This window comes from Thalassophryne amazonica, chromosome 12 (genome assembly GCF_902500255.1).
Source record: "Thalassophryne amazonica chromosome 12, fThaAma1.1, whole genome shotgun sequence".
Lineage (NCBI taxonomy): Eukaryota > Metazoa > Chordata > Actinopteri > Batrachoidiformes > Batrachoididae > Thalassophryne > Thalassophryne amazonica.
This window is the reverse complement of record NC_047114.1, coordinates 102,075,709-102,090,802: the sequence shown is the minus strand read 5'-3', so window position 1 is coordinate 102,090,802 and position 15,094 is coordinate 102,075,709. Positions and strand designations below refer to the sequence as shown.

The 15,094-nt window shown below is 45.2% G+C and overlaps 1 protein-coding gene across 1 annotated transcript in view; it reads right to left on the bottom strand.

Moving 5' to 3' along the window:
• Positions 1–15,094, bottom strand: part of LOC117521935 (E3 ubiquitin-protein ligase TRIM63-like) — an 82,464-nt gene that overhangs the window by 40,458 nt on the left and 26,912 nt on the right. Inside the window, exons 3-6 of the mRNA XM_034183299.1 lie at positions 4,530–4,707; positions 2,341–2,436; positions 1,998–2,231; positions 769–791 (exon numbers count right to left, since the gene is read on the bottom strand). Coding sequence (XP_034039190.1) covers positions 769–791; positions 1,998–2,231; positions 2,341–2,436; positions 4,530–4,707 — 531 coding nt within the window. The remainder of the gene's footprint in view (positions 1–768; positions 792–1,997; positions 2,232–2,340; positions 2,437–4,529; positions 4,708–15,094) is intronic.

The following is a 15,094-nucleotide window of genomic DNA, read 5'->3' as shown; positions in this document are numbered from 1 at the left end:
ATGTACATTAAATTGGCTTTTCATTATTACATTCAAATGTCCACAAAATCCACAATCCAGATCAGATCTGGATCAAACTTTGTCAGGTGATAGTGAGTGCCAGTCTGCACCTCACTTTCAAATATGAGAGTAATTGGGGCATGTTTGATTAAGATATAATGTAAAAAAAAAAAAAAAAACAGTAAATGGGGTTTTCATTATTAAATTCAAATGTCCACAAAATCCACAATCTGGATCAGATCTGGATCAAACTTTGTCAGGTGATAGTGAGTGCCAGTCTGCACCCCACTTTCAAATTGGGGCACGTTTGATTAAGATATAATGTTAAAAAAAAAAAAAACAACATTAAATGGGGTTTTCAATGTTAAATTTAAATGGCCACAAAATCTGTAATCTGCATCATGTCTGGATCAAACTTTGTCAGTTGATAAATGATACCATCCTACATAACACTCTCAAATATGAAAGAAATCCAATCTTGTTTGACAGAGTTATGAATGTTTCAAACTTTGTTCAACGTTAAAGGATAGGGATTTTTCCAAATTTCCAAGACTCTTCCTGAATTTGACCTATGACCTTGACAATTGAATCAGTTCTTGCTCATCAGGATAGGAATCCTCTGTAAAAACTTCATAACGATATTTGAAAATTTGTGGGTTACAGGCCATTCACAGACAAACAGACAAACAAACAGATGGGGTGAAAACAAAACCCCTGTCCAACTTCGCTGGCTGAGGTAGAAAAGATTCAGGAAAGTCAAATACTCACTTCTGCAGAAGAGACTTCACCGCCTGTGGGAGCAAAAATAATTCAAATTCATTAACCTGGACAGCCAGTTATTTTGTTAATATGAGGTGTAAGAACATTGTTTTGCCAGAGAACCTAAACAGTGAACACTGTTTTTTACAGTGAGATCAATGAGTACAACATATTTATGTAAAATGACTTCAGACACTTGCACAAGATGTTGACAGTACTGCACATAGCTCTAAGTAACTGAAAAACTCTGATCATCATGTATTCATATTGCAGAAGGGGGAGGAGTTATACAGTCTGATTGCCACAGGTAGGAAGGACCTCCTGTGGTGTTCTGTGGTGCACCTCGGTGGTGTCAGTCTGTGGCTGAAGGGGCTCTGACAGGACGTCAGTGTGGCATGCAGGGGATGGGAGGTGTTGTCAGCATGAGCAGCTTCCTCAGCATCCTCCTCTCTGACACCTCCACCACAGACTCCAGCTCCACCCCAGGACAGATCCAGATCTCCTGATGAGCTTGTTGAGTCTGTTCATGTCAGACTTCAGACAACTTTATTGATCCCTCAAAGGGCAATTACGTTTACACTCCAATTACCTCAGACAAGATACAGCAATTAATCCACAATTATTACTTGTTTTCTGTAATAATGGCACAGATCAAAATTAAGGACAACACATATACATTTGACATTGTTTATGTGCTCTAAACCTGAAGCAGCCCATCTTCTGAATTGAGGCAAAGTGGGTGAAGGCTGCAGCGGGAGGGGTCCACGCCGCCCATGTCAGCAGCCTTCAGGACACTACAGCATAGAAGATGACGCTTGAGACCACAGAGTGATAAAACATCTGCAACATACTGAAAGGTCAGAGCCTCCTGAGTACAGTCAGCTCTGACCTTTCTTATACACGGCATCTGTGTTTAGAGTCCAGTCCAATGAATGATTCTACATGATATTTATCCTCTTGGGGGTTTTATCTTACTGTATGGAGCCGTACTGTGTTCAAATGAATTTACTGCATTTATTTCATATCTGCTTAGACTTGAGTTTTGATTTCAGCAGTCAACTCAATCATCTTTCAGATCCTCCATAAAGGATATCCGGCTGTTCTGGATACTTTTGGCACCTCCAACCAACCTCAGGTCGTCCCTGCCCCAGAGTGCCGACACCCATCAAGAACTCACCCCCACATCATGACCTACCGCTCCCCTTGTCACAGGAATAGTGTTTGCTGGACGTACTCACCTGCAGGAAGACAACCATCTCAGACTCTTCCATGGTCTGGATGGCTGTCTCCAGCAGCTTGGCTGTGGCATCCAGGTGCTCCTTGTACTTCTTCCTCAGGCCTCGGATGTAGTCCAGTTTCTCTTCCTGCTCAGCGTTAATCCTCAGCGTCATCTCACCCTTCCTGTCCTCAAGGATGGCAAAAAGGTGGTCAAACATCTCACACACCTTTGACTTTTGTCTGCGACCGTTCACCTAGAAACAGAGACAACACACTTGTTTCCACTCCAATATCCTGAACAGGACTGCACGTCACGCTTGCCCTCATGTGATTCCGAGCGAAAGCACAAACAAATGGACTCACATCAACAGCTCGGCACGTTTCCTCCAGTTGGCTGATGACCGCCTGAGTCCGCTCATTGTTCCCCACCAGCAATGAGATGCAGTCCGTCAGCTCAGCCTGCACACAGACACACCCTGACCTTACACGACGAAAACCCTGAAGGTGGCCTTGACCTGCTTCCAGTCAGAAACAGACCCCGCCTCCATGCTGAGTCCTGAAGATGGCTGGGCTGGTATGTGTGCGCCCTCTAGAGGTCACCACTGGTTCAGGCTGATTCTGATGAGAGCTGCTTTTAATCCACTTTTCTGATTTATCAATGTGGCACCAAAAAGCTTCAGAATATATTCATATAAAGAAAATTTTTCATGTTGGCACACACAAAAAAGTCATATTTGTACAACAGTCATGTACTTACAGTATATTCTTATTTACTAGCAGTCACATACTTCTCACGCACACATTCTGCCTTTTTAAGCCCCGACCAGCCGCCTCATTTTGGCTTGTCAGTATCTCAATAAAAAGTGAAATTTCCCATCGATGGGATATACAGGGTTAGAAGGAGATTTATTAATCAGATATGTTTCTTTGATATTAACATTTTATTTGTTCTTTATCCTCCATCATATTAACAGTCACAATCACTAGAGGGTGCTCTCTGCGGTGCATCTTCAGGAAACTAAGGCCTGAATGTGAACGCTGAAAGTCACCAACGCAGAAAACATTTCCGCTGGCTGAAAGTGAAAACCCACGAGGTCGGCTGAAAAGTTCTACCTCCAACTCGATGATTTCAACAACAGGCTCAATATAGAAGTGAAAGTGGTACGAGAATAATCCTTGATTTACTGGCTGTCACTACACCAACCTGGTTTTGCCTGCAGTGTCAGGCATATGCAGAAACGCCTTCAACGTACCACGTGCTCACAGTAATCGGTGAAAAGCATTTGAAACAACGTGCTGGTCCTGAATTCTTCACTGCGGGCGGCCGTGGAGATTCATCAAGGAGTGACTGTTTCTATGGTGACGTCTGTGTGAGTGTCACTATTGTTTATCAGTTGTGGCCAAGATGTGGGCGGAGTTCAAAGGGCGAAAATTCAGCCATGATGAGTCTGCATGACCAGGCCTGTAGGGGGCGGCTCATAACAGCCACAGCATCAAGTGTAGGTACGATGGCGTTGTCCTCACGCTGTCAGCAATACATACAATATACAATCTGTGTACTCACAAAGCAAGAGCTGTATTCAGGTTCTCTGCAGTAAGTTGGAGTTGTTGGACTTTCTTAGGGATAGGGTGAGAAGTTCGGTCAGTCATGGGGAGCTCTGAGTAAAGCCGCTACTCCTTCATGTTGAAAGAAGCCAGCTGAGGTGGTTCAGGCATCTGGTAAGGATGCCCCCTGGGTGCCTCCCCAGGGAGGTGTTCCAGGCACATCCATCTGGGAGGAGACCCCAGGGAAGACCCAGGATTAGGTGGACACTGGCCTGGGAATGCCTCAGGATCCCAGGTCAGAGGTAGTCAATGTAGCCTGGGGAAGGAAAGTTTAGGGACCCCTGCTAGAGCTGTTGCCCCCGCGACCAGATCCCAGATAAGCGGTTGATGATGAGATGATGATTGTGATCAGTAGTGAGTCAAGAGCAGGTTGAGATGAGTCTGAAGAGGAGGAGATATGCTCTGGATCTCTCCAGAGCATAGGAGAGGAGATATGCTCTGGAGAGAAGGAGGATGAAAGTCAGTAGGAGCTAGAAGGAGTGTGTGTGAATGAGAAGGAGCCTGGTGGAATAGAGTGTGGTTACAAGGAGTAGAGGTGGTTGTGGTGTGGTGTCTCAGTGGTCTGCACTGTTGCCTCACAGCAAGAAGGTCCTGGGATCGCATCCCACAGTTCCTTTCTGAGTGGAGTTTGCATGTTCTCCCTGTGTCTGTGTGGGTTTTCAAGGCAACATCTCTTCATCTGGAGTTGGTCCCCGGGCGCCGGAGTCTGACTGCACACTGCCCCTAATAGTTGGATTGTGTCTAACTGTAATTAGGACGGTTAAATGCAGAGGACATGTTTAGTTGAATGTACAATGACAGTAAAAGCTCTTCAGCCTCAGTCTGGTGAAGGTGATGGGTTTAACTATCCAGAGTAATGGAAGGTGTGGTCATGTCCCGTCACCACAAACGTTCCAGTGTACACTGGATTAAAATGTGTGTGTCATCTTCTCTGTCTTTGTTATCACCTTCTGTTTCTGGAAGATGCTGTTGAGTGGAGCGACCTCGCAGTCTTTGTGGCCTCCAAACACTTTGCAGAGGGAGCAGGTGGGGACACCGCAGGTCACACAGTAGATGTTGAGCTTCTCGCCATCATGCTCCTCACACATCGGTGATTCAAGCTTTGGTTCTGGAGCCGGTTTACTGCTGGACAATCAAACATAACCTTTGAACTCCAGCAATGTAGGTTCTCTTCAGTCTGCATCAGCACTTTCAATGTTAGAAGTTAAAAGGTTTAATGTGTGTGGTGTTTTGGCTTTTGGTCTTTCTGTATTTTTTGGTTGATTTTTCATTTTCCTTCACCTCGTCTGTGTGTGTGTATGTCTCTGTGTCCAGGTTCTTGCTTGAGTCGTTGTGTAGTTGGTTTGGTTTTGGTCCCCATTTGGTTATTCAGCTGCTCTTCCAGAATCACGTCTCTGTCTGGGGTCCTGCTCGCTGTGTATGGAGTCTTCCAGCTCAGTATGTTTGCTGCTCCAGAACTGAGGCAGTTGAGTACTGCTGGGCTGTTTGAATACTCTGTGGGACTCCGGGCTGTTCCATGGTTTTTTTTAACACTTCTAACTGCAAGCTAACTTCTGGATCCTGACCTGGATTGATCCTCTTCATATTCATCTTCAGTCCTCAGTTTTCCAAAGTCCTTGTCAGTTCTTTGAGCTCTTTTTTTTACTTCCTCCTGCTGCTGCACAACATGATGTCATCTGCAAAAAGCTGCACTAGGTGGATAGGACCATAATTCCAGAATAAGTGGAGCTGCATGACTGTCCAGTTATTTATGGACCAAACTGACAGTTATAATAAAAACAAAAAGAATCTAAGATTTAAGGGTCTTGATTGTTGTTATAATTTAATATTTTTGGTTTCTGTTTGACTTCCCACTAAACTTAAAAGATAACTGGGCCATCGTCAGGGACAGAGTCAGACCCGTGCCTGATGGGAAGAAGGTGGGCAGGGTGGAGTTTGAATGCCTGGGTTTCCTGCTGCCATCATGTCATGGTCATTAGGCTCCTCCCAGTGCTGCAGACTGAAGCTGTGCCAATAGACTGCTGTCGCCGACCAAACAGTTCCCCATAAAAATTGGTCCCCCCTGCCTTCACTGTGCATGCATCATTTCGGAGCATCAGTAGCGATTCACTGATTATTGCCACGGTTCTGTTTAAAACGTCCTCGTTACTGCGTAAAACTGACTTTAGAATGATTTAAGAGGTTTTACTTTGTCATCTGATGGTTAATAATCACATTATTTCCTTTGATCGCTTTGGGTGTAGAGAGTCAGACTCAGAGAGTCAGACTCAGACGCATGTGCAGTGAACGCAGGGTGGACCAATTTTTAGAGGGGACCGTTTGGTCGGTGACACTGGAACTTTGTTCCCAGGTGCTGGACTCTGGCTGTCTGCTGCCCCGAGTGGTTGGACTGTGTCTGAGTAATGTAGAGGACAAAGTCTCTTCTATAAGTACCCCTCCCGGGGTACTGATGAGGCATTTAGCGGGCTGACATCGTTAAATAGGTGGCTGGCGCAATTTTGTAGACAGCAAGGCTTTAGTTTTATTGATATCTGGTCTTCATTCTGGGGCCGCCATGACTTGCTGATGCTGGATGGCCTCCATCCTACTGAGGAAGGTGCCGCCATCTTGTCTGCAAACATAGATAGAGCTCTACAGGAAGGGTAACATTAGGAATTTACAGCAGGCCACGGAGCAGATGATTAGAGACCCTGCAAGGCTTATGACAAATGTGGGTGCGGAATCCATTATCTTAGCGGGGAAATTAGTGCAGAAAATCCACTATTGTGATAGTGCAGTTACAGATAACAGATAATTTCCAATATTGTCTCTGGTACATTTACAACTACTAATAAAACCAATTTAAGTTTTAATGCCACAATAGCTTCTACTAATATTAAAAGTAACACAACAGACCCAAACAATGAGACCACACTTTTTTCTTTTGTCGTGTGTTGGTGTTTACAGATAAATGTCCTTTTGTAAAATATTCCATTTTTTTATTTGTAAAAACAGGCATTTTTACGGAGCCCTGGAAGTGTCATCGCAAAATGTTTTGCATGTGGAGAGAATGTGCACACGTTTTATGATGTTGTAAAACATGCTTTACACTGTGCGAGATGATTTTTCATGCAGGAATTTTTTGGACCAAGTTTCAGGTTAATCGCGCATCCTGCATCGTGTAGTGTACATGGACTAACAAGCTGCGTTTAACATCTCAGGACCACCTCCTGATCGCCGATCATATGGTCCAATGGAAATCAAACCTGTTTGATATTATTGTGGTCGGCCGTCGTAAGGGTATCCTGCTGCTGAAAAGCTACAAGCATCAAACCACTCGCACTGTGCATGTGCAAACACTGCAGAGCTGTCTTGTAATGTTATTTTATTTATTTTCTTTGCTGTTGTTTTGTTTTGTTTTTGTTTCATTTGTAAAAAAAAAAAAAAGAAAAAAAAAAAAGCCATTTGCAAAGCCAAAAAGTTGATTTGACAATCATCTGATATAACCGGACGCTTAGTACTTAGGGCGAATACTGCCATGAACACTACTGGCCAGTAGATGGCAGTAGAGGCCTTGAAAACAAAATTCCAGATAATCCGTGTCTGCTACATTTAAAATGCGTGGAATTTAACAAACGCAAATACAATAACAACATCTATAAACCCAGAGAATATATTCACGAGAGTTTTAGGCACTAGAGTTTAATGCTGTTGTCCGTGGAGCCTGAACAGAGTGTCTGAAATGCATTTGTCCTGTCATGAACGTACTGAGATTACCCTATCCTATCCATAATGCACTGCTGGGCACAGCATGTGCTCACAAAACCTTAAAAATTAGCACATTACTTTAAAACTAAAACATATATCTGATATTTTCACTTTATAAAACTTCAGACATGACAGTAATTTTAAATAACTTGTCCAAAATTAGTTTGGTTAAAATTTGAACCATAAGTTAAAAATGTATGCCTCTGGATGACTTGGGTGATATTGCCAGCAAATCGGTATGGTGTTAAAGGAAAATTTATTTATTTAATTTTTTTTGGCCATTTCTTGTCTACAGAGAATAGAGATGCTTTTCATAGAAGCAGCTCTCTTCTGTTAGCAGAGGGTATAATTGTCCATCTGTTATAAAACTTTTAACAGGGAGGTGCTGAACTTTTTTTAAATTTTAAAAATGTTTACCGCTGTTCAGCTTTGTTTACTTTGTTTATCGGTCTAAAAGTTATCGGACAGAAATTAATCAGAAGATAATTGGTCCGATAATGGTTTTTAAAGTTACCTAAAAAGATAATCTGATAATGAAAACATTATCTTCGATAATTATCTGTTATCGGATTATCGGAAGTGTGCCCACCACTGGTTATGTAAAGCTGGCTTAAACCTACAACTGTCCTCCCCTTAAATGAGGCCTGATTCTCTACTTTGCTCAGGGCATTACGCATTGCCAAAGTCAGAAGAATAAAAATCAGCCGTATTACTTTGTCACTGTATATAATCAAACAGTTGCCCCAAGGCGCTTTATATTGTAAGGCAAAACCCCAATGGTCAAAACGACCCCCTGTGAGCAAGCACTTGGCGACAGTGGGAAGGAAAAACTCCCTTTTAACAGGAAGAAACCTCCAGCAGAACCAGGCTCAGGGAGGGGCAGTCTTCTGTTGGGACTGGCTGGGGCTGAAGGAGAGAACCAGGAAAAAGACATGCTGTGGAGGGGAGCAGAGATCAATCACTAATGATTAAATGCAGAGGGGTGCATACAGAGCAAAAGGAGAAAGAAACACTCAGTGCATCATGGGAACCCCCCAGCAGTCTAAGTCTATAGCAGCATAACTAAGGGATGGTTCAGGGTCACCTGATCCAGCCCTAACTATAAGCTTTAGCAAAAAGGAAAGTTTTAAGCCTAATCTTAAAAGCAGAGAGGGTGTCTGTCTCCCTGATCTGAATTGGGAGCTGGTTCCACAGGAGAGGAGCCTGAAAGCTGAAGGCTCTGCCTCCCATTCTACTCTTACAAACCCTAGGAACTACAAGTAAGCCTGCAGTCTGAGAGCGAAGCGCTCTATTGGGGTGATATGGTACTATGAGGTCCCTAAGATAAGATGGGACCTGATTATTCAAAACCTTATAAGTAAGAAGAAGAATTTTAAATTCTATTCTAGAATTAACAGGAAGCCAATGAAGAGAGGCCAATATGGGTGAGATATGCTCTCTCCTTCTAGTCCCCGTTAGTACTCTAGCTGCAGCATTTTGAATTAACTGAAGGCTTTTCAGGGAACTTTTAGGACAACCTGATAATAATGAATTACAATAGTCCAGCCTAGAGGAAATAAATGCATGAATTAGTTTTTCAGCATCACTCTGAGTCAAGACCTTTCTAATTTTAGAGATATTGCGTAAATGCAAAAAAGCAGTCCTACATATTTGTTTAATATGCGCTTTGAATGACATATCCTGATCAAAAATGACTCCAAGATTTCTCATAATATTACTAGAGGTCAGGGTAATGCCATCCAGAGTAAGGATCTGGTTAGACACCATGTTTCTAAGATTTGTGGGGCCAAGTACAATAAATTCAGTTTTATCTGAGTTTAAAAGCAGGAAATTAGAGGTCATCCATGTCCTTATGTCTGTAAGACAATCCTGCAGTTTAGCTAATTGGTGTGTGTCCTCTGGCTTCATGGATAGATAAAGCTGGGTATCATCTGCGTAACAATGAAAATTTAAGCAATGCCGTCTAATAATACTGCCTAAGGGAAGCATGTATAAAGTGAATAAAATTGGTCCTAGCACAGAACCTTGTGGAACTCCATAATTAACCTTAGTCTGTGAAGAAGATTCCCCATTTACATGAACAAATTGTAATCTATTAGATAAATATGATTCAAACCACGCAGCGCAGTGCCTTTAATACCTATGGCATGCTCTAATCTCTGTAATAAAATTTTATGGTCAACAGTATCAAAAGCAGCACTGAGGTCTAACAGAACAAGCACAGAGATGAGTCCACTGTCCGAGGCCATAAGAAGATCATTTGTAACCTTCACTAATGCTGTTTCTGTACTATGATGAATTCTAAAACCTGACTGAAACTCTTCAAATAGACCATTCCTCTGCAGATGATCAGTTAGCTGTTTTACAATTACCCTTTCAAGAATTTTTGAGAGAAAAGGAAGGTTGGAGATTGGCCTATAATTAGCTAAGATAGCTGGGTCAAGTGATGGCTTTTTAAGTAATGGTTTAATTACTGCCACCTTAAAAGCCTGTGGTACATAGCCAACTAATAAAGACAGATTGATCATATTTAAGATCGAAGCATTAATTAATGGTAGGGCTTCCTTGAGCAGCCTGGTAGGAATGGGGTCTAATAAACATGTTGATGGTTTGGATGAAGTAACTAATGAAAATAACTCAGACAGAACAATCTGATCTGAAAGATGTCCTAGCTTTACGGAGGGCTTTTTATAGAGCAACAGACTCTTTTTCCAGGCCAAGTGAAGATCTTCTAAATTAGTGAGACGCCATTTCCTCTCCAACTTACGGGTTATCTGCTTTAAGCTGCGAGTTTGTGAGTTATACCACGGAGTCAGGCACTTCTGATTTAAAGCTCTCTTTTTCAGAGGAGCTACAGCATCCAAAGTTGTCTTCAATGAGGATGTAAAACTATTGACGAGATACTCTATCTCACTTACAGAGTTTAGGTAGCTACTCTGCACTGTGTTGGTATATGGCATTAGAGAACATAAAGAAGGAATCATATCCTTAAACCTAGTTACAGCGCTTTCTGAAAGACTTCTAGTGTAATGAAACTTATTCCCCACTGCTGGGTAGTCCATCAGAGTAAATGTAAATGTTATTAAGAAATGATCAGACAGAAGGGAGTTTTCAGGGAATACTGTTAAGTCTTCAATTTCCATACCAAATGTCAGAACAAGATCTAAAGTATGATTAAAGTGGTGGGTGGACTCATTTACATTTTGAGCAAAGCCAATTGAGTCTAATAATAGATTAAATGCAGTGTTGAGGCTGTCATTCTCAGCATCTGTGTGGATGTTAAAATCGCCCACTATAATTATCTTATCTGAGCTAAGCACTAAGTCAGACAAAAGGTCTGAAAATTCACAGAGAAACTCACAGTAATGACCAGGTGGACGATAGATAACAACAAATAAAACTGGTTTTTGGGACTTCCAATTTGGATGGACAAGACTAAGAGTCAAGCTTTCAAATGAATTAAAGCTCTGTCTGGGTTTTTGATTAATTAATAAGCTGGAATGGAAGATTGCTCCCCCTCGGCCCCTGCTACGAGCATTCTGGCAGTTAGTGTGACTCGGGGGTGTTGACTCATTTAAACTAACATATTCATCCTGCTGTAACCAGGTTTCTGTAAGGCAGAATAAATCAATATGTTGATCAATTATTATATCATTTACTAACAGGGACTTAGAAGAGAGAGACCTAATGTTTAATAGACCACATTTAACTGTTTTAGTCTGTGGTGCAGTTGAAGGTGCTATATTATTTTTTCTTTTTGAATTTTTATGCTTAAATAGATTTTTGCTGGTTATTGGTGGTCTGGGAGCAGGCACCGTCTCTACAGGGATGGGGTAATGAGGGGATGGCAGGGGGAGAGAAGCTGCAGAGAGGTGTGTAAGACAACAACTCTGCTTCCTGGTCCCAACCCTGGATAGTCACGGTTTGGAGGGTTTAATAAAATTGGCCAGATTTCTAGAAATGAGAGCTGCTCCATCCAAAGTGGGATGGATGCCATCTCTCCTAACAAGACCAGGTTTTCCCCAGAAGCTTTGCCAATTATCTATGAAGCCCACCTCATTTTTTGGACACCACTCAGACAGCCAGCAATTCAAGGAGAACATGCGGCTAAACATGTCACTCCCGGTCTGATTGGGGAGGGGCCCAGAGAAAACTACAGAGTCCGACATTGTTTTTGCAAAGTTACACACCGATTCAATGTTAATTTTATTGACCTCCGATTGGCGTAACCGGGTGTCATTACTGCCGACGTGAATTACAATCTTACCAAATTTACGCTTAGCCTTAGCCAGCAGTTTCAAATTTCCTTCAATGTCGCCTGCTCTGGCCTCCTGGAAGACAATTGACTATGGTTGCTGGTGTCGCTAACTTCACATTTCTCAAAACAGAGTCGCCAATAACCAGAGTTTGTTTCTCGGCGGGTGTGTCGTCGAGTGGGGAAAAACGGTTAGAAATGTGGACGGGTTGGAGGTGTACACGGGGCTTCTGTTTAGGGCTACGCTTCCTCCTCACAGTCACCCAGTCAGCCTGCTTTCCCGGCTGCTCGGGATCTGCCAGAGGGAAACTAACGGCGGCTAAGCTACCTTGGTCCGCACCGACTACAGGGGCCTGGCTATCTGTAGAATTTTCCACGGTGCGGAGCCGAGTCTCCAATTCACCCAGCCTGGCCTCCAAAGCTACGAATAAGCTACACTTATTACAAGTACCATTACTGCTAAAGGAGGCCGAGGAATAACTAAACATTTCACACCCAGAGCAGAAAAGTGCAGGAGAGACAGGAGAAGCCGCCATGCTAAATCGGCTAAGAGCTAGTAGCTGCGCTAAGCTAGCGGATTCCTAAAAACACACAAAGTGAATAATGTGTAAATAATTTAGAGGTGATTCAGCAGAGGGAGTGCTTTAGTTAAGGCACGTGAAGATTACACTGTGAAACAAATCGTTATCTAGTTAACTAGATCAATCTAACTGTGCAGATTAAACAGCTAACAGATACAGAAAAACACCGCTGTGCTCCGGAACAGGAAGTGATACAATACCGCAGTAAGAGCCAACCATCAGTAGAGGCAAACTGGTTTGATTATTGAATCAATATAAGCCTCCTGGTCCATATTCTGAATTCTTAGATGAATTTGGTGCGTTCATCTCTAACTTGTCAATGAGTGCACCAAGGACATTCTGATCATTGGTGACTTCAACATTCATATAAATAAGCCTTCTGATCCCTTCTGCAAATCATTTATGGAAATTGTGGATGCATTAGGATTTCAGCAATGCATTGAGAATGTTGTGTGGGCCGCTGAAGAGGAGGTACTGCTGGCCCACCACCACCAGAGGGCGCCCTGCCTGGAGTGCGGGCTCCAGGCACCAGAGGGCGCTGCCGCCTTACGAGAGCAGCCAGGGTGACAGCTGTCACCCATCACTGGACACAGCTGACTCCACTCAGCACGGAGGTATATCACCAGGACGGCGTCTCCACCTCAGTGCCGAGATATCGCCTTAAGATAGAGGTAACGATTCTCTGCTGTATTATATTGCCTTTCTTGTTGAGCATTGCAGGACAGCTGTCTACTAAAAGCCGTTGCTTCAGATAAGTACTCACCTTCCTGCAGTATTGTGACGTGAGGTGGAGACGGCTTCTCCCCTCTCTGTGTTACTGGGTGCAGCCGCATCCACACCTGTGTGTTTGTTCTCTTGCCAGCAGTACCGGATCCGACGAGCGGAGGCAGTGGCCACCTGGGAATTCGGGACTTGGCGGTTCCAGTACTTCCAGGGTTCGGTGGCAGAGGAAATCTGGGTGGTTCCGGTTCGACTTGGACGGACGTCTCCTACCTTCGAGCCTGCCCACACGACACCAGTGGAATTCGGCTTAACCCCAAATTGTCAATTGTTGTATTGGTTGTGCACGTTTCACAACAGTAAAACCTTGTTATTTACCTTCTCCATTGTCCGTTCATTTGCGCCCCCTGTTGTGGGTCCGTGTTCCTACACTTTCACAACAGGATATCTCGGCCAGCGTCATGGATCCCGAGGGGCGTCAACCGGCTGTTGAACGGCCAATGGAAGAACAGGGCGCGTCGGCGTCTTCGGGAGGGGTAATCGGTGAGTTGCAGCGGATCCTCACCGCTTTCACCACTCGGATGGATTTAATGACCGAGCAGAATGTTCTCCTAAACCGCAGGGTGGAGGCTCTCGCCGCACAAGTGGAAGCGCGCCCTCCGGGCGCCGCTGTGGCTCTCCCTCCCGTAGATCCTGCGCGTGATAGTGACGTTCCACTGGTCGTTCAACGGCCCCTCCCTCCGTCCCCAGAAGCATACATAAGCCCTCCAGAACCGTACGGAGGCTGTGTGGAGACGTGCGCGGATTTTTTGATGCAGTGTTCGCTCGTCTTCGCACAGCGTCCCGTGATGTACGCGACTGACGCTAGCAAAGTAGCTTATGTAATAAACCTGCTTCGTGGGGAGGCACGCACTTGGGCTACAGCGCTCTGGGAGCAGAACTCACGGCTCCTTCATACATACGATGGGTTTGTGCGGGAGCTCAGAACGGTGTTCGATCACCCCAATAGAGGAGAGACCGCTTCAACCGTGCTACTGTCAATGAGACAGGGGCGTCGGAGCGCAGCTGCCTATGCAGTCGCCTTCCGCATCGCGGCGGCGAGATCCGGCTGGAATAGCACTGCCCTCCGCGCCGCCTTTGTAAACGGACTGTCACTGGTCCTAAAAGAGCACCTGGTGGCGAAGGACGAACCGCGGGACTTAGATGGGCTCATCGATCTAGTCATACGACTCGACAACCGGCTAGAAGAACGCCGTCGGGAACGAGGCGAAGGGCGTGGTCAGGCACGCGTCGTCCCTCTCCCTTCCGGTTCCGACCAAGCTCCGCCCTCCCCACGCTCCTCTGTTCCTGCGCTCCGTGCGCCTACGGCTCCCCCTGCTGACGAAGCTATGGACACGAGCAGGGCAACATTTAGGGCACCTGGAGCACAAAGGAGGCGGGCCTACGGAGCTTGTTTTGTTTGTGGCTCGAGTGAGCATCTTGCAAGCGACTGCCCCGAGCGGTTAAACTCCAACGCCCGCCCCTAGAGACTGGGCCAGGGGTGGGCCGAAACATTCACGTGGGACACACCCACATTGCCACACGACTCCCAGTCATGATCCTGTATGAGGATTCAACCCTGAAGGCCCCAGCACTGGTGGACACGGGCTCTGAGGGGAATCTGCTAGACAGTAAATGGGCCAGGGAGATAGGGCTCCCTCTGGTGGCTCTTACCTCGCCTGTACAGGTTCGGGCACTAGATGGCTCCCTACTCCCACCGATCACGCATAAGACACCACCAGTATCTCTGGTGGTGTCAGGTAACCACCAGGAGGTGATCGAGTTCTTTGTGACTCATGCCACCTCCCGTGTGGTTCTGGGTTTTCCCTGGATGCTAAAGCACAATCCCCGGATCGATTGGCCGTCCGGGGTAGTCGTACAGTGGAGCGAGACCTGCCATCGGGAGTGTCTAGGTTCCTCGGTTCCTCCCGGCTCCCACGCTAAGGAGGAGGTCCGAGTCCCGCCCAATCTGAAGGCGGTGCCGGCGGAGTACCATGACCTTGCAGACGTGTTCAGCAAGGATCTGGCTCTCACGCTTCCTCCCCACCGCCCGTATGATTGTGCCATTGATTTGGTTCCAGGCAGTGAGTTCCCGTCCAGTAGACTGTACAACCTCTCACGGCCGGAACGCGAATCAATGGAGACCTACATCCGGGACTCATTAGCTGCC